Here is an 18954-nt window from a genome sequence, read left to right as displayed (position 1 = left end):
ACGTTTTATAGCCCAAGTTTCTGAAATCGGTTAGTCAGATCAAAGAGCTCTGGCAAAGAGGAAGGTGAACTGCAAATGTCACATGTTCAGGCAACAGTGCTAGTTTAAATTTTATAAAAGGCAGCGACGTCCCCATTTGTCATGCTGTTGGGCAATACAGTCTCATAGAGTTCACCAGCACATTACTACCCACTCCTAAGGCTGAACAAAGCTTCCCCCACCAGAGTGCAGCCATCACTCACCAGCACCAGCAGGTAGGATCTTCCAGCCGCCGTTCGGCATGCTCCCAGAATGCCCTTTGACGAAGCATCCGTGTCTCCACCTGGGAACAGGGACGGCGATGCACCAAGAAAGGGAAGCTAGGCACAATGCCTCAAGACAAGAGTTGGCTGAATGCAGGATGCTTCCTCCAGGGAACGCCAGCTAAGACGAACATCTGCTGTGTGAAGAGTGCACCCTCACTCGATAGCAGCGCTTATTACGTAATTTCAGTGTGAGCAAGCTGGTACCAGGCCACCTATACACTCCTCTGTGAGAGTCAGACATTAATATTATACTGCTTGCCCAATGCTATGGGGCTACAGGCAGCAAATTTCAGTGGTGTGTTCTTGTGTTCTAAACAACTCGAATACATTACTAGTACAGTTGCCTCCCGATAATTCGAAGCCGCTTAATTGGAAATTTCGGTTAATTAGAAGTGAAGAGCTGGTCCTGTCAGTTTTGCATGTAATCCTATGGAAGAAATCGCTCGATAATTCGAAGTCCTCATCCAGTATTATTGTTAATTGGAAGTTAATTTTCAGCCGGGATCCTCGAGATGGCCGTCATTCTTTGGTAGAATGTGCAATTCTTCAAGTGCTACAATAGCTTCGTGCTCCGCGTTGGTGTCATCGGCATCGCAGCCGTCCGCAGCACCGCTATTCTTGGAGCGGCGCGATTATTCATGTTACGGCTGCCATGGTCTCCGTGATCAGCTCCGGCAGGAGGCGAAGCGGCTGCCGCGCGTGACCGGAGCTGATCGCAGAGGGCACGCGGGAGTCATAGGTGCACGCAGCACTGAATACTGGCAGTGGCGAGATTGTGTGAGATTAGGCTTGCAGCGTGCGCAGCGTATGTCTAGGCGTGTGTTAGTCGAGCACCTTTGTTGCATTGTGCGGGCAGCTTGTTGGCTACCGTAAAAACCGGAATATAGGTCGAACTTTTTTTCAAAAAACCATGGTGAAAAGTCGACCCCCGTCTTATATACCGGCCATTGGCGGAAAAAATACGGAAGTCTTGCAACAATGGGTGGCTGAAGTCAACAGCCTCCATCACCATCGCCATCAGCAGCAGTGCGGCCATTTTGCGTTTCAGTAGATGCAAAGCGGAAGCTAACGGCAATTTACCGTCGCCTTCAAGAAAAACACGATTGAGTACGAGGAAGCTCACAGTAACCTGGTGGAACAGCGCGAATTTGGAGTATCCTAAAAGAGCATTCAGTACTGGCGGAGGCAGAAGCTGCGTATTACAACTTGCAGCAACCAGAAGAAAACATCATTTCGTGGGCAGACCGTAGTGTATCAAGAATAGGAAGGAAACGTTGCGCTGCGAGCAAGATCGCTGCCTGTGACTGCCGAATGCATCCGCGTGAAAGCGGCAGAGATCGCGCGTGCCTCTAAACTCACGAGGGCGCAATTCAAAGGCTCGCCATCCTGGTTGCGGCGATTCATGAAGAGGAGGGCTTTGCTCTACGGCGCCGTACTTGCCTGTGCCAGAAACAAACACGCGGGCCGATTGGTGCGCGATATTGTTAAAAAATTTGTCGGGTGTACATACAAGCAGCATTTAAATGAAATTAAACACTGTCACCATTGTGCAACCTCTCGAGTCGCATTTGTTTCAAAGTAAGGATGTCTTTCGGTAATTTTCCCATTGAAAAAGATTTTTCATTTTTAGAATTGGTTAGTTAGGGGGTCGACCTATATTCCGGTCCGACCTATAGTCCGGTTTTTACGGTAGGTTGTTCCGCGGGTCATCCTGCGCTTCCGAATTGATTGTACGTAGTCACACCGTTGATAGCCATGACAAACCGTGGCTCTTATCGCACGCTCGACATGGCAACAAAAGTCGAGGTTTTGAAGGAAGTTGAGAAGGGAGGTGCCGCCAAACAAGACATTGTGCGGAAGTACGGAATCAAGCCGAACACGCTCTCAAACTTCATCAAGAACAAGCGCACAATAATGGATGCATTTGAGAACGACAAGTTCAAGACGTCGCGGAAGCGAATGCGCACCGGCGCTTACCCAGAGTTGGAGAAGGCTCTGCTGGTTTGGATTAGGGAGGCCCGGAGCAGCAAACTTCCTCTCAGCGGAGACATCGTTGCGATGAAAGCCCGAACGCTTGCAGCAATGTTGGGGATCGATGACTTCGTTTCGTAAGATGGATGGCTGACGCGCTTCAAACATCGCCATGACCTCGTTTTTAAGAGCGTGTGTGGTGAAAAAGCGTCTGTTAACCAAGAAACATGCGCCACGTGGAAGGACGAAAAGCAGTGTGAATATCTCAGTGAATACAAGCCAGAAGACATCTTCAATGCAGATGAGACTGCACTCTTCTATCAGCTTCTACCAGAGAAGACCCTGACATTCAAGGATGACGACTGTGCTGGGGGCAAACGCAGCAAGGAGAGGGTGTCGGTGCTGATCGCGGCTAACATGACTGGCACGGAACGATGTCGCTTACTTGTCATCGGGAAAGTAGCCAAGCCGAGATGCTTTAAAGGTGTAAAGACGCTGCCTGTGGACTATGAGTTGAACAAGAAAGCGTGGATGACGACCGAAATCTTCAAGAGCTGGATAACCAAATTGGACTGCAAGTTTGCTTCCTCGAACCGCAAGGTGTTGTTCCTTGTGGATCACTGCAGTGCTCACGTGGATATGCCAGCCTTGAGTGCAATACGCCTCGCATTTTTGCCTGCAAACACCACACCTGTTTTGCAGCCAATGGACCAAGGTATTATCAAAAATGTTAAGGTCCTGTACAGGCGGCACCTCCTAGAGCGCATGATTTTTTGTATGGACAACTCCACAAAATACGAGGTGAGCCTGCGCAGTGCCATCCACATGTTAGCGCGAGCATGGGATCGTGTGAAGCAAGAAACGATCGCAAACTGCTTCAGGACTTGCGGTTTTGTGGCAGCTTTTGCGGAGGATGCCTGTGCAATCTCATCGGAGGAAGCGTCAACAAGCGAGCTTGACGGCACTGATTTTGGTGATGCTCTCGGGGACGTCAATTTTGAAGATTACGTCGCCGTAGACAAGGCGGTCGAAACGTGCGGTGCACTGACAGATAACGAGATTGTGGAGATTATTCGGCCCCTGGAAGCGACCCAGGAAAGCGACGATGACGTTGAAGACGAGCCGCAACCTAAGGCTGCCGATGCAGCTGCGGGCCTTGCTCTCGCGGAGCACTTCTTTGCCGCTGAAGGCGACGCGGAAGAAGCGTTCCGCCACATCTACAGCCTGCAGAACTTGCTTTCAGCAGCGCGATTCGGCAAGAAGAAGCAGAAGAAGATGACTGACTATTTTTCTTAGAGAAAATACTCGATTTCGCTGCTAATAAAGTGCTGTTTTTGTGTTTTTTGCTTAATTGGAAGTTCGTTTAATTCGAAGTTTTTTGCAGTCCCCGCGAACTTCGTATTAACGGGAGTTGACTGTATATACAGCCCTTCGCACAGAATTTGCATAGGCCTGGAAAATAATTTATCTTTGAATTCCTTCTATCATGCGGCTTCAGCTTTGGTTTCAACAGCCAAACGGCGGCTGTGATGACAATTTGGACTTCAGATCATGTGAGGCATAAGTAAAGTGTACTGTTATAACTGCTTGTTCTGTTCTCACCATTCCAGCTCTTGGAGCACGCTGGCGAATAAGTTGGAGTTACTAAATTGACAAAGCAGTCATTATTTTGCAGTCTTTCTTGTGCCTCATGAAGCGGTCTAGTCACCAATGAGCTGTTCAAAAAAAACCTGAAACAGCACATGAGAAAAGAAACTCAGTTATAAATTATTCATAGGGCTTAGCTGAATTACGTGCGATCATCTATGTATAGTACACATTTATAATTGTCATCATTCATTGTACGTTTAAAGGCTCAAAGGGCATTATATAACAGGAGATGGCGCATGAGCATCACTCAATGTCACATGGGTTTTAGCCCGCAAATGTAAGAAATGTAAGAAAACCATCAAGAAACATTCAAAAAGGCCAATCGGTGCAAACAATACATCGGTGGTAACAGGCAGGCAAAAGCAAAAATTATAATTAAAAACGATTATTTTAATAGCAACTGGGTCAAGAAGTTTGTTCCCTGATTGACTACAAGTAACAGTGAGGATTAAAACATAGAATCGAAATTTGGTGTTTGCACTTCCTTTAATGTGCTGAATACAGAACCTCATGTGGCCACTTCTCCTAACCAATTCAACGCAAGGCAAAAATTGGAGGAGGAAGGAAACTGGCGGAAACAAAAATATGCGTGAGAATTGCAATGAATAAAAGGCGTCAAATCAAAATGGTGACAAAGGGTCCCCATGCTCGTTGCAATTGCTTTATCGTTATACACAAACCCTCACCATTTTTTTATTACCTAGGTAGCACACTTTTTTCACGGGCAATCTATGATACACAGCACAGGCCAGCATCACTGCTGGAGGGCAAAGGAGAACACCATGCATAGGGTATATGCGCAGATGGCGCAAATGAAGGATGCGGTGTTTGCCGGGTGACTGGCTCAGTGTCAGGGCTGTGGCTCACCTACCAAGCTAGATGGCAGTGCATACTCTGTACTGGATGGGCCGCATAGCTTACAGCCACACTAAGAGGAGAGGGAAAGCTTGAAAATGAAAGAAGACGTGGCGGCACTTCTGGGACCTTTGAAAGAGATAAACCAGCCATGTTACTAATGCCTCAAGTTTCCAAGTGTACACATTCCAGGCAGCAGAATAGCCTTAGAAGACTGGAAGAATCACAGCAAAGCTCCTTCTGACCCAATATGCTTTTACAGTCGGAATAGCCATTCTGCTCAACAGTGATCTACTCCAGGTACAGATGTAATATCCTTTAGTGCTTTAGCATGTTCCAGTACACACATCACAAGCACAAGAGCAGCTGCCATGATGAGAGAATAGGCTTCCTTCCCTCGCGATGCTTATCTGCCGAGTGCAGTGCAGCTTGGAGGCCAGGATGACGATTCACCGACCACCTCCCCTTTTCTACAGAGCTGGCACACCTATCCATGTCATTCTGTGGAGCAGCCACGTTGCACTCACCCATCATGACAGGTGAGCCCTGCTGTTCGAAATGTGTGAGCAGGGTGTCCACGTGGCCGGCCACTTCCCCACCACTGCTGGCGTGCAGGATGCGGCAGGGCACCTGGGATGGCCATGAAAGGAGGACAAACGTTTATTTTATTCATTTAACGTACAATGCTGCAAGCCACTTGCTAGCGATCACAGCAAGAATGGATGAAGTACATCCGGTCTACTATATTCAACAGTACTAAACAAGCCTCCAAAGGATGACTGTACAGCACCATGTGGCAAGGCTGGGTGGCAAGTATAGGTTGGAAACAGCATCCATTTTGTGTGCACTCACATATTCTCATCTGTTTTGCTGCTCTATTGTGTCCTACAGCACTGCAATACCATTTGTATGACACTTGCGTGATACTGTTAAAAAACTGGCCAGCTGTGCACATGCAAACAGGCACGGCACTGTGTATGTTGCATTATGATGCAAAATGCTCCAGGGCCGCAATGAATGAAGACAGAGTGAAGGAACTGCCAGCCACTGGAGGTGAAAACAAAGTGCCTCGTGCACTTCTTGCTTGAAGCCAACACAATCCAGGAAAAAATGTGCAGCCAACCTTGGGCTGTATCGTTCAACTAGCTGCAGAAAATGTCTGCCTTGCGCAAGCTCGTATGTCTCCTCATCTCCATATGCACCATGCTTCTAAGGAACAGTTTATGTTACGGTACGGTACGGTACTGTAATGTTGTAGCGTGCGGCAGCCAAGCGGCCGCACCAAAAAACCAGCGAAGACCGGTGCAGGACAAGGAATCAGCGTTTATTTGTCTGACGCTTCTTTTATACGCAGCGGTTGCTTATCCGCTGCTGCTATCAGTGCGCGTCATGGCAAAGTGACGCGTCATGCACTTGACGCTATCACATTCCTTCCCTCCAAGATCTTCGCCTCCACTCATTAGCTGCAGTGGCGGAAATCGTGGGAGGTATATCGGTCTGGTGGTTTCCGGGCGCGCTGGCTTCTGCGCAGTGTTGTTGGTGGAGAGTCGGAAGGCGCTTCAGCTTGCACCTCAGGATGTGCGTTGTGAGCAGCTGGCAGCTGCAATTCTTGCCCGTCTTGTGGTGGCGGGGTCGGGGTTGGTGCATCATCGCGAAGAGGGGGTACTGCCGCGTCCGCGTCATGCTGCGCCTCTTGTGGTGGGGAGGGGAGCGTCTCCTGATGACGCTCAAGGTCGTCGGTGTCGGGTCGTCTCGGGACTTCCGCCCCGGTGTCCAGTCCTGCATACTGGAAAGAGCTGCGCGATCGCAAATGATCAACATGAACGTACCGAACTGTGTTCTGAGTCTCTACGAGATAGGTCACAGGGCTGACTAGCCGCACTATACGCCCTTCCGTCCATGACACCTTCTCTTGCCGGACAGTCTTCACGTACACCCAGTCTCCTTCCTTAAACGAACGGAAAGTTGATCTCCGTTGGTCATGCTGCTGCTTTAGCCCTTCTTGCCTACTCTGCATGTCATCCCGAAATGATGGTCTTAGTGATGACAGTTTAGTGCGTGGAGTTCGTTTCAGAAACAGTTCAGCCGGACACTTGCCAGTTGCCGTGTTAGGGGTTGTCCTATACGCCAGCAGGAAGTCGTCCAGTCTCTCCCGCATCGATCTGTTGTTACCTCCCTTGTTGTCGTGCAGAAGCTGCTTACGAAGACTCCTTTTTACAGTTTGCACCGACCTTTCGGCAGCCCCGTTGGACTGCGGATGGTATGGCGGGCTGTACGTGCGTCGGATGCCACAGGCATCGAGGAAGTCCTGGAACTCCTGTGCTGAAAACTGGGGGCCGTTATCAGAAACCAGTTGTTCAGGGTATCCGTAAGCAGCAAACAAACTTCGCAAGCGCTCAATAGTTTTCGCGGCTGTAGTAGAGCGCATAGGAAACACTTCGATCCACTTTGAAAACGAGTCCACGCACAAAAGAAATGTCGTTTTTTCAAAGTCAAAAAGTCCACATGCACTCGCTGCCAGCAGCGGGCGGGAACCGGCCATGGCTCGAGTGGAGAACGGGGAGCGCTATTTTGCATTTGTTGGCAAATGCTACACGTTTTTACCGTGTTTTCTATCTCTGCGTCTAGCCCTGGCCACCAGAGCAAGCTACGTGCAAGCATCTTCATGCGTGATGCACCGGGGTGTTCCGTGTGCAACAGACTCAACACTGCATTTCTCATCTTTGTTGGCACAACAACACGACTGCCCCATGTGACGCATCCCGCTTCCAGCGACAGCTCCGCACGTCTGTTATAGTACGGTACAAGTTGAGCATCTTTGATTTGTGCTGGCCATCCTTCAAGCGTATATCTGTAGACTTTGCTGAGAATGCCGTCATACTTGCTAGCTTTGGCAACATCTTTAGCCGTCAGTGGCGTAGTTTCAAAAACAGCGAGCGTATGTGTCTCATCAACGCTGTTTTCGGTTGCAACAGGCAGTCTGGACAGCGCGTCCGCCACTTCCATTTGAGATCCTTTCCGATATCTCAAGTCGTAGCGATAAGAAGCCAGGATTAACGCCCACCGTTGCATTCGAGCAGCCGCCAAAGATGGGACCTGCTTCCGTGGCCCTAAGATGCCTAGTAATGGTTGATGATCCATGAACAACGTGAATGCCCTTCCATATAGGTAACGATGAAACTTCTTGAGAGCAAAGATTATTGCCAGCGCTTCTCGCTCGATCTGGGCATAGCCGCGCTCAGCTTGCGGTAACGTCCTGGAAGCAAAAGCGACAGGCTTTTCTTGCCCACTGGGAAGTATGTGAAAAAGAACCGCGCCGAGCCCATACTGCGACGCATCACAGCTTAGAGCCAAGGGTTGCTTCGGATTGTAGTAAGCAAGTACCGAACTGGTCGTGAGCAAGTTCTTTGTTTTTCGAAACGCGCGAGAACACTCGCTTGTCCATTTCCAACGCGTGCCCTTCTTCAGGAGCTCGTAGAGCGGCGCAGCCACAGTCGCCAAGTTCGACAGGAACTTGGAGTAGAATGTTACCATTCCCAGGAAAGACTTCGGTTCAGTACCATTTGTAGGCTCCGGTGCACGCTCTATTGCCCTTGTTTTCGATTCCAGTGGTTTTATTCCATCCGCTGAAATTATGTGGCCCAGATAGCGGACTTCACTGCAAAAGAGCTTGCATTTTTCCATGCGCAGCGTCACATTGTGCTCCTGCAATCGTGTCAAAACTTCTTCCAGCCTTTTCCGACATTCATTCTCACTTGAACCTCCTATGATGACATCATCAATATAACACCCTACTTGAGGGATACCCTTGAGAAGCCCGTCCATGAGCGACTGGAATATGGCAGGAGCACTGGCAATGCCGTAAGGGAGCCGCTGGTACTGGTAAAGGCCTTGGTGGGTGTTTATAGTTAAAATCGCCTTTGCATCGTCGGCAAGTTCTACTTGCTGGTAAGCGGCAGCAAGGTCTAGGACGCAGAATACTTTTGAGCCTGCCAATGTTGTGAACAAATCTTCTGGCAAGGGAAGAGGGTAGTGCTCAGTCAGCAGCACAGGGTTCACCGTGACCTTGTAGTCACCGCACAACCGCACTTTTGCTCCTCCGTCTTTCGGTACCACTACCAGCGGAGTCGCCCAATCGCTTCTGGTGACCCTTTTCAGTACCCCCGCCCGTTCCAAGGCGTCTAGCTCTTCGGACACAGCTTGCTTCAATGCAAAAGGCACGGGACGGGCCTTGCAAAATACTGGCTTGCTGTCTGGCTTCAAGAGGACCTGTGCTTTGTAGCCCGTTATCAGCCCCATCTGCGGTGAAAACAAAGCCTGAAACTTCTTCTTAAGTTCCTCCACGGCGTCGTCTTGCTGTATAGCATGGACTTCCTGCCAGTTTAATTTCAGCTTCCTCAGCCAGTTGCGGCCGAGCAGACACGGCAACACTTTCCCACCGTCATCTACTATCAGAACAGGTAGAACGTCAGTTTGATTAGCGTGCTCAACACGCACATCAGCCGACCCTACGACCGGCACTAGTTCTCCTGTGTACGTTCGTAAAGGAACCGTAGCCGTCGTTACTGTCAGATGGGGAAACTTACGAAGAAAAACTGACTTCGGCATGACGGTGACGGACGCCCCTGTGTCGATTTGCATCCTTAAGGCCTGTCCTTCCACCAGAACTGTGACATATTATGCAGACTTATTTGTTGTCATACTGTATATTTCTTGCTCTTCGTCAGACTCATCGGCCGAGTTATCGATCGCATTCAGCGCGTTCGGTTTGCCTGTGCGCTGCCTGCACTTTGATTTCAAGTGACCTTGCTCTCCGCAGTTATGACACTTGTACTTGCGATATCGGCAATTATTGGCCGCATGGCGTTTACCGCAACGGAAGCACTCTACGGGCTCAGTCTTGCTTCGATAATTGTCATTAGCACGGTAGCCTTGACTCAGAACATCAACTTCTAGTCCTGAGCGCCTTTGTGGTATACTTTTCAGCTCTTCTAGCTTTACTTGTTGAGTCTGGGTGGTGGCTAGTTCACGATTTAACGCAATTTTGCACGCCTCTTCGAACGTCAGCTTTTCAGCGGCAACCAGCTCACGCTGAGTGTCGACGCAGCGTAGCCCGGCGACTAGCCTGTCTCTAAGCGCTTCGTCGAGAAACTTGCCAAACTCGCAAGTTCTGGCCAGGTGCTTCAGCTGCACAATGAATTCGGCTACAGTCTCTTGCTCAAGTTGCAATCTTCGGTTAAATCGGCACCTTTCCGCAATCACGGCCTTTCGGGGACTGTAGTGTGTTTTCAGTAGCGCCGTGACCTCGTCATACGTTTTGCTGGCAGGGGAATTCGTAACTAGCAGGTTCTTCAATACTTCATACACTCGAGGTCCTACTACAGTCAGGAATACGGCTAGCTTCTTGCCTTCAGCCACATCATTTGCCAAGACGTAAAGCTCAAATCTTTCCAAGTAGGACTCGAAGCTGTCGCTCCTTTCGTCAAAAGTATCAATTTTTCCCACCTTCGCCATTGCAGCATCCGCCAGGCAGTAGTCTTCAGCAGCAACCGAAGAAAGCAGCCAGCCGCCTCGATCCCATCCTCGTCGCCAGTGTAATGTTGTAGCGTGCGGCTGCCGAGCGGCCGCACCAAAGAACCAGCGAAGACCGGTGCAGGACAAGGAATCAGCGTTTATTTGTCTGACGCTTCTTTTATACGCAGCGGTTGCTTATCCGCTGCTGCTATCAGTGCGCGTCATGGCAAAGTGACGCGTCATGCACTTGACGCTATCACAGGTACAATGTATGAAATTCAACGTCCCAAACCACCCAAACCAACATAGGGGAACGCTGCAGTGAGGGGCTTCAGATTAATTTCAGACCACCTGACACCGCACAGAACATGGACGCCTTATGTGTTTCACCTCCATCAAATGCAACCACAGCAGCCAGGATTCAATCCCCTGACCTTGGGATCAGCAGCTGAAAGTCAAAGCCACTGAGCCAACAGAGCTGGTCAGAAAAAGCTTGTTCTGCAGCCCTTCCTCTTAGGTTGAAAGAGCATGCAAGCAGTTACCACACAGAGGTGCAGATGTGAGTGCACAGAACATGCTCCAACCTTCTAAAACTGCTTGTGCATTGTCTGTTGGGAACTGGGTGGCATTGCATGTGCCTGCCACAGTTCCACATGTACTGCAGAGGACAACTGACTCCAAGACACTCTGTCACGAATGCAATAGCCCTGTCATCAGCAGGTGGTTCAAGAGTACACTGGGAATGTGACAGACGGAGTCATGTGACAATGTGTGCTGCAGTTAAATGAAGTAATCACAGCTATCACAGACAGGCAGGCTAGGTGGTGGCTCTAATTGGAATGCATATTTTAAATGCGCAAAGAAACAGGGATGTGGGAAAGAAGCGATAGGATAAGGCATGGCCCCACCGGGTCCAATATGACGTAGCCATCTGATAACATGGTACCCATGTGCATAGACCTTTTCCCATGCGTCCTGTAGACTTTTGTCCCCGATAGAACAATGCTTCATGGCTTCTGCTGGAAGATAGGTGAATTCATTAAACCACAGGAATGAGCTCCGCTTGCTTAAAGCACAGATCTGCTCCCCAAAGGTCTTGGGATGCGTTTTAATGAAACGAAAATAATAGGAGCCATTACCCGAGCCTCACATGAGGAGCCACTTCTGGGTTATTTTTGAAATTGTGGGAGACGTGTCATTGAAAACCACCCACGTACAAGTTGCCAAGAAGCAAACATTCTGGCGGATTACACAGAAGCCTGGGCAAGCAAAGCAGCAGCTGTAGTGTCCTGCATGTATGCAGTGTGTTGCAACAAAGTGTGATGCAGTACAGTTAGAGCGACTACCCCAGAGGGGCAGTGGTCCCCGGTTATATCCGTAAAACAGGTCAAATTTCTCTTAAGCTACCAAGTTACCTGAAAGCTGTGCAGCTTTGTAGCCATTTGGCTACACTTGAGTTGATGCTAATTGGTAATTACTGTCTTATTACAGATGTTCACAGCAGTGTGTGAAGCGATTGAGAATTCAGGGCCCTTTTTGAAAGTCTTGTGCAGCTCTAGTTGCCAGCTTTCTGCGGTTAAGCAACCACAAGATGTCAACCATGGTTTGTTATGGTAAAACTGTACGTACAACAACATAGACAAAGGCCAATTGATACTGGTTCCAGCATGGTCTCGTCTAGTGCAAGATAATGTGCAAAGCTGATGTACTCACCCCTCATGCACCCAACAAATACTTATTTTATTTGATATGAGATAAAAAATTGGAGGTGGGCGGGGGGGGGGGGGGGGGGACGCTTATCTCTGCCTTAAGAGTATGATGCGATGCCATGATGGGTTAAGTGTTGATGCTGCAGATTCAAGGGAACACTGCCATTGCTGAGCAGCATCAGTGCAAGGTGACTACACCACCTTGGATGCCATGCTCGCAGTGATTGCTCTGCGCTAACAGGTTTTGCTGGAAGCTTAAAAATACTCCCTCATATGGCTGACAAAAAAACCCATATCAAAACCTGAAGTACAGTTCCTTTGCAACCTGTCCAGAAGCCGTCGGACTGCCCAGGACGGGCCATTTTGTACCACCATTCAAACTGAACAATTTGAATACCTAGGTGTGGTAAGGAAAGTTGACGCCAGTAACAGGTTTGGAAAGCTAAGTTATACTTTTGCTTATTTCCATTTTATTGCATTCGTGACTTAGCAGTGTGTTTGATTATGCACTTTCTTTCAGCTGCTGCATTATGCCTTTGGACTGCATATCAGTGGCTATATGAAGTATTAGTTACACACTTACTCTGCTATACGCAGTTGGACTGCACATGTACGACACTGTTTGACATACCTGACGCCTCAAAATGAACATCAGTCATTGCCACCTAAGCACCGGAGGTGTGCATTCCTCCCTCTTGTCATCATCAGCAGCAGCAGTCTGCACCTTCAAACCAATACATGGCGACCACCTCCCCTCCCTTCAACGCAAGGCAAGAGAGAAGGCCAAACACCGAGGTGCACATCTACATGTGCTCTCCTGTCACTGTGGAGAAGTGCCTTCTAAGCTGTGGAATGAGATAGGAAGACTATTTCTGCTCTCCATGCAACCGCCTTTTGGAGAAGCAGTTTTCCTGTAACACATTTCTAAGCGAGATAATAAACCTTCCTCCTTGTTGCTTGTATTATTGTTCTGAGCCAATCTGCTCTTGCAGTGTGTGCATTTCACTGAAGAGCGCCCTCAAGAACAAAGCCTGGGCAAAACCCTGCTGTTCCTTCATCATGCCAATTAGCTTGCCTTCAGGCTTTCTTCATTCCATTTGCACTCGGTGCTTTTTTTTTTAATACACGCATCATCATAGTGCTGTTAGGGTACAAGAGTTTAAATGATTAACCAACATGGCAAAAGCTGGAGGAGAGTTGGTTGTTTACTTTTGAGGAACACCGCCCAAAACTGGCTGTGCGAAAATGAGGGCAGGCAGAAAAGAATAAGGATGATACATGTACTCGCAGCTCATTTTATTTTGTGGGAAATGATCTTGTTGCACTGAAGCTTAAGTAAATTGTTTTTTTTGGGGACAGGAAATGGCGTAGTATCTGTCTCACATATTGGCAGGCACCTAGTGATAAAGGAGGGGCTAAGAAAAAAGGGTAGTGAACATCTTCGGAACAATTTCGACCACCTGGGGATCTTAACATGCGCTGACATCCCACAGCACAGGGGCGCCTTAGTGTTTCACCTTCATCGAAACGCAGCCGCCGCGGTTCGGGTTCGAACCCAGGTACTCTGAATCAGCAGCCGTGCTGACTTTTAGTAGACACAGAAATGTAATGTTACATCGAAAAGACAACTTTTCTTGAGTTTTTTTAGTGCTCCTCATCACTCTATATTTAACAAATAGTCACCATGCCTCAGCTTCTGTACAAAAAAGACCCCTTTTTTGAGCAATAAAATCAGCTGTGAGCAAGTGCATCATCCATCTATTCACCTCTTTGTGTCTGCCTTTGTTTTTTTACAACCAGGCTGGTGTGGTTTTCCTTAAAAACAAATAAGCAAAGGATGCTTGCAGAGCTTTCCATTTCCTAGCAAACGAAAATGGCAGACTAGGTGACCTGGTGCTAATCCACAGTTAAGCAGCACCACAGCCGAAGACAGTGGCAAGAGAACTTTAGAACACACACTTTTGTCCATATGCTATGTTCTGGGATGCCAAGTCATCAACTGCAATGGCATTAGTGGGTATTTCCAGTAATATCCCAGCTACGGGCCATCGTAATTTTGTTGGCAGTACTTAGCTATGATTCTTTCCCAATCCGATGCACAAACTGCTTGAACATTTACCCCAAAAGAATGGAATAGCCGAGGCTTTCCTCTGCTGACCTGGTAGAAGTGATCGAGGCAGAGGAACACTTCGGTGCTACCGATCCAGTCACGAGAGCCCTGGAACCGGGCCTCCTTGTCCTCCATTGCCACCAGGGCAGCCTGGACCTCGGCTATAGTTGGCACGGCCCTCGCCTCTTCCTGCAAAGAATATTCAAGGCCGGCTATAAGCTATGCGCTACCTAAAGTCACAAAAAGCTGGCTGAAGCCTTCGTAAAAATGCCAGTTTTCTCAAAAGCGTTTTTTTTTTAACCCGACTGCCCTGCCCGCAGAAACCACAGCATGACGATGGCTTTTCTGATTTTCATGCGGTTTGTTGCATTCTGTTCCTTGATAAATTCTTCATGCAGTGAAGTTCCTATATTTCTGAATTACTTCCTCATTTTTTCACACTGGCACTAACTAGACAAGACAATAATGAGTGCATGATGCAAGCATGCATATAACATTCTATGTAAAAAGAGAACTTTGAGATCACTGCGGCAACCCGCCTTGGAGAACTGAAAAAGCGTTGCGTTGCTTCTATGTATAGACACGCAGTGGCGTCAGTGCATGCGACATCATGGAACTTTCTAGAACGCAGGTTTTTCCCATGACATAAGTACATGTTCTATTAATTTTTATTTTTCAATTTTGTATTTTATTTTACTTATTGTAGTTTTGATAGTCAGGTACTATGTCGACGTGCATGGCTATTGTGTCATCCAAGCGTAATTTTTGTGCTTAATGAATTAACTATTTAAGATTCATCAACCAAATCTTCCCCGCAGCAAGATCTCATAGCGCACTATCTAACACAATCAAACTTTTTCACATTTATCGTTGTACAAGGACACAATCATGCGGAGAAGCTTTCGCTTAAGTGACATGGCCATCTAATGCTTTCGCATTAATAATCAGGCTGCTAAATATACTTGGAAAATGCCACTGCATTAACCATTCCTTTGGGCAAAACTTAAATGTGACTGCAGGCTCCTATCTTGTTTTGTTGTCATGCCAGGCTTTCTGCAAGCTTGGTGTAACAATGAAGCACGAAAAAATTAATAACATCAAAACTACTGAAGATGTAAGAGTGAAAAATTTGTATTCATTTCGTGCAATTCCCAATAACCATGCCAAATTTCATTGCTCTAAGCCACAATTTAAAAATTTCACCTTTGAATCCCGCGTCCCCCTTTCAGGAGCCATCCCATCTACACTATCGCGATTTAAAGAAGTGTGAACAGAGTGGCGCCTATGCGCTCCATCGTTCTAATTTCTTTTCATCGCGCTTTTACATGTTTGGCAAAAAAAGACTCCAGAGTCATCCTGGAATGTATTAAGGACGAGCCTAGTGTCTTTTAGCTAACACTGAAGTAAAGCGTGATGAAAAGAAATGCGAATGGCGGTGCGCGTAGGCGCTGCTGTTTGCATTTCTTTCCATTGCCCCTGTACAAACACACCCAGTGCGCAGATAATCTCCTCTGCCACTGCTTAGGGGAATGTCGAGTGTCACACGAGGGGCACTCAGCAGTCACATGGTTTGTAGGCCATCATTGCTGTTCTCATACCAGCGCAGACCGTAGGAACATTGCAAAGCCAACATGACAGCATAAACATTTATACTAACAATTGGCCGTCAGCATCTGCTCAACACTTTCAGATTGAGGCACGAAGGCAACAAACTACATCTATTGGATGCCTGGTTTTGCCTCTCTCCCCTTCCAAGCAATGCACTAGCAGTGCACCTGACACTGGGGCAGAAATACTGTCCATGCGAGTGATGCTCTCCATCTATCCGTTGAAAGCGTTGGTTGAGTGACGAGGCCATTTTTTGTTACAGGAGGAATTAGGAATGCTGAAAATTCTTCCTTTGTGACCAGCTTTGTGCAAAAACAAGGTAGCAAAACCTTCTTGAAGTAGGGATATGATGTCACCTTGTAAAAAATTGTGCAAAAAGACAACAGACATAAAAGAACAGACACCACAAACACTTGGGGTGTTCGTGCTTTATATGTCATTTTGCGCTGTTTTTTTTTTTTCAAGATGCTGTACCAACTAGCTCATATGTCAGTATTACTCCAGGATATGATATCATCAGTAAATATGGGCATGCGATCTAAAAGAAAGCATAACCCTTAACTGTATGCCAGTCTCAATGGCTATCATGAGAGTGAAGTCCAATCACAGTGGTTCAAGTTCATGTAAGACAGGTGTGTGTTTAGAATAAAATGCAATCACAAAATAATAAATGGCATGCCCTAAGTGAGGCATGAAATTTTATTGTCAGCATTTTGACCACTTGTTCTTTAAAACAAAGTGGTACACATTAGCACCACTTGACTTCATAATAAGACCTCAAATGTGGTACACATTTGCACCGTCGTCCTTTCAACATATAAAAAAAAATTTACACTGAAACTACAAATTGCTTCAAGAACTGCAGGGGCGGCAGGAAGTAAGGTGGGGAGATGAGATTATTAGGAAGTCTGTGGGGATAAAGTGGCTGCAGTTGGCACCGCACTGGGTTAATTGGAGAGATTGTGCTTTGTGCTGCTATGGGCGCAGCTGTGCTGCTGCTGCTAATGATGTCATGAGAGTGTCAAGTGGGTCAGTGTCCATGCTCACCCCTTTCCCGTGCCTCTGGTTCACCACCCAGGAACACAGGGTCTGCAGGGTCCTGTAGCCGCAGCCCCAACCCTGCATAGCCAGCCCACAGGCAGAGTGGATCATATCAACCGTCCATAGCCAGGAACCGGAAGTGTGCAGAACAAGGCTGTTGGCGGCAACAAAAAACATGTGAAACGCAGCTCACTTGTGCACAATAACGGCCTCCAAGCACTCACTGCAGGGGGATTTCACACTACAAGGACCGCTTACGGGAAGATGTCAGATATGAAAATCGGTATCAAAATTTTAACTGTAAGACAATTGTTCCGGTTGCATCCTTGCTGTAAAATCCCCTGAAAAGGGGGCTCTTAGGAAATACAACAGGACTGCACTGAATTCCGTATTCATGGTATACTTTGTAGAACTGTGCAGTATTCTATACTATTTACGCTTGCAGCAACAACAATAAAAGCGATCGCAGTCTCAAAGTGGTGTTTATGACTCAAAGACAAGCGCTTGAACCGAAGCGGCAGGGATTGTCCTAGCTGTGTGAACCCATTTCCGGGTCGTTTTCTACGCACTAGTCGCATTTGATACATGGCCGTTCACAGCTGAAAACGACCATCTAGAAAAGTGGCAAGCGCCGTGAAAATGTAATGGGAGGGTCGTTGTACAACCGAAACCTCACGTCAAGAAGTTAGAATGTGCATCCGATTTGCGAGTGAAATATGACTATAGGCGCCCGAGCAATCTGTGGAGTTTAATGATAGACTGAAGCACAAAATAAAATAAGCTCAGTGTAGTTCGCGTATGTCTGTTCGCAAAAGTCATCGCAGAATTCGGGCCCTTTTTCGCAGCTACACAGCGACCAGCCATTGTGTTGATCATGCTGTCGCAAAATATCCACATTCAAAGCAACGCTCAACCAGTCACCACTGACTCAACCCCGCTCCGATTCAACCCGATTCGACCGTCACATTCGCGACGTACCCTGTCGTCAACGCAGTCACAGCCGTAGTGGTAGTACGCGTACTTCCCTTTCACGCACGCGACGCGCTCTGCTTGTGAAGGCAACTCGAGGCCTTCATGGACGTCTTCGAGCAGAATTGCGGTAGTCATTACAGGGTATATGTCACTCGGGCACAACACCGGGTAAAACAACGTGGCTTAAGCGCGTCAACAGCACCTGCACAACCAGCATCAAAACAACGCGCCCCGCCCTTACAAGAGCGCTCCCGTTTGAGCGCCCTCCCGTCAGTTGCAGGCTGCTACCAGGAGGTGGCGCTAGCTACCTTTGGCAAATTCATCGGGGAAAGTCCCCGATGAATGGCGATCAAGTAGAATGAACATGATGTATAAGGGAAAGGGGGACAAAGCAGACGTAAGTAACTATCGTCCCATAACAGTGACATCTGTGGTTTACAGGGTGGTGATGCAGATTATAAAGGATAGACTGCAAGCCGGGTGGAGAACGAGGGGGTGTTAGGGGACCTACAAAATGGTTTCCGGAAACAAAGGAGATTGGAGAACAATCTATTTTCATTGACGCAGTGTATAGAAATTGCGGAAAAGGAACACAGGCCCCTATGGCTAGCATTTCTGGATATTAGGGGAGCCTATGATAACGTTACTCAGGAGCATTTGTGGGACATACTAGGCACATTGGATGTGGAAAATGGAGTAATTAATCTTTTAAAAGATATATATAGAGGTAACAGAGTGCTCATAAAATGGGGAAAAAAATGTATCAGGGCCTGTAGAGATACAGCGGGGGCTTAGGCAAGGATGTCCTCTGTCCCCTTCGTTGTTCATGTTGTACCTGCAATGGTTGGAGACCAAGCAACCTCTCTTTTTTCAAGCAAGGGGAATGGATTAAACAGACATTACCGGGACTAATATACGCGGACGATATAGTTATAGTGGCTGACAACAAGGAAGACTTGCAGAAGTTGTTAGACATATGCAGTACAGAGGGAGATAGATTAGGCTTCAAGTATAGTAAGGAAAAATCTGCAGTCATGATGTTTAATGAAGAGGGCGGCGAGCATAGAATACAGGAGTTCGTGCTAAAAGTAGTGAATGAGTACAAGTATCTTGGGGTGTGGATAAATAAAGCTAGTGCTGAGTATCTGACAGAGCATGAAAAATATGTAATGAATAAAGCTAGTAGGAATGCAGCTGTCATCAAAAATAGGGCACTGTG

General features: G+C 47.6%; 1 protein-coding gene across 3 annotated transcripts in view; it reads right to left on the bottom strand.

The window, feature by feature from the left end:
* Positions 1 to 18011, bottom strand: part of LOC144104535 (ufm1-specific protease 1-like) — a 35955-nt gene extending 17944 nt beyond the window's left edge. The window contains exons 1-5 of one of the 3 annotated variants that reach the window (XR_013308564.1): positions 17742 to 17992; positions 16770 to 16841; positions 14163 to 14303; positions 3693 to 5411; positions 243 to 636 (exon numbers count right to left, since the gene is read on the bottom strand). Coding sequence is in view for 1 of the 3 variants with exons in the window: in XM_077637615.1 (XP_077493741.1) it covers positions 243 to 322; positions 5309 to 5411; positions 14163 to 14303; positions 16770 to 16841; positions 17742 to 17870 (525 nt within the window). In the remaining 2 variants the exon portion in view is untranslated. Of the gene's footprint in view, positions 1 to 242; positions 637 to 3692; positions 5412 to 14162; positions 14304 to 16769; positions 16842 to 17741 lie in introns of all 3 variants that reach the window. The other 2 variants (XR_013308563.1, XM_077637615.1) reach the window with 2 other exon arrangements.
* Positions 18012 to 18954: the final 943 nt, after the last annotated feature.

This window comes from Amblyomma americanum, chromosome 9 (genome assembly GCF_052857255.1).
Source record: "Amblyomma americanum isolate KBUSLIRL-KWMA chromosome 9, ASM5285725v1, whole genome shotgun sequence".
In the NCBI taxonomy this organism is placed as follows: Eukaryota; Metazoa; Arthropoda; class Arachnida; order Ixodida; family Ixodidae; genus Amblyomma; species Amblyomma americanum.
The sequence above is the reverse complement of the archived record's forward strand: the minus strand, read 5'-3'. Positions and strand labels throughout refer to the sequence as shown.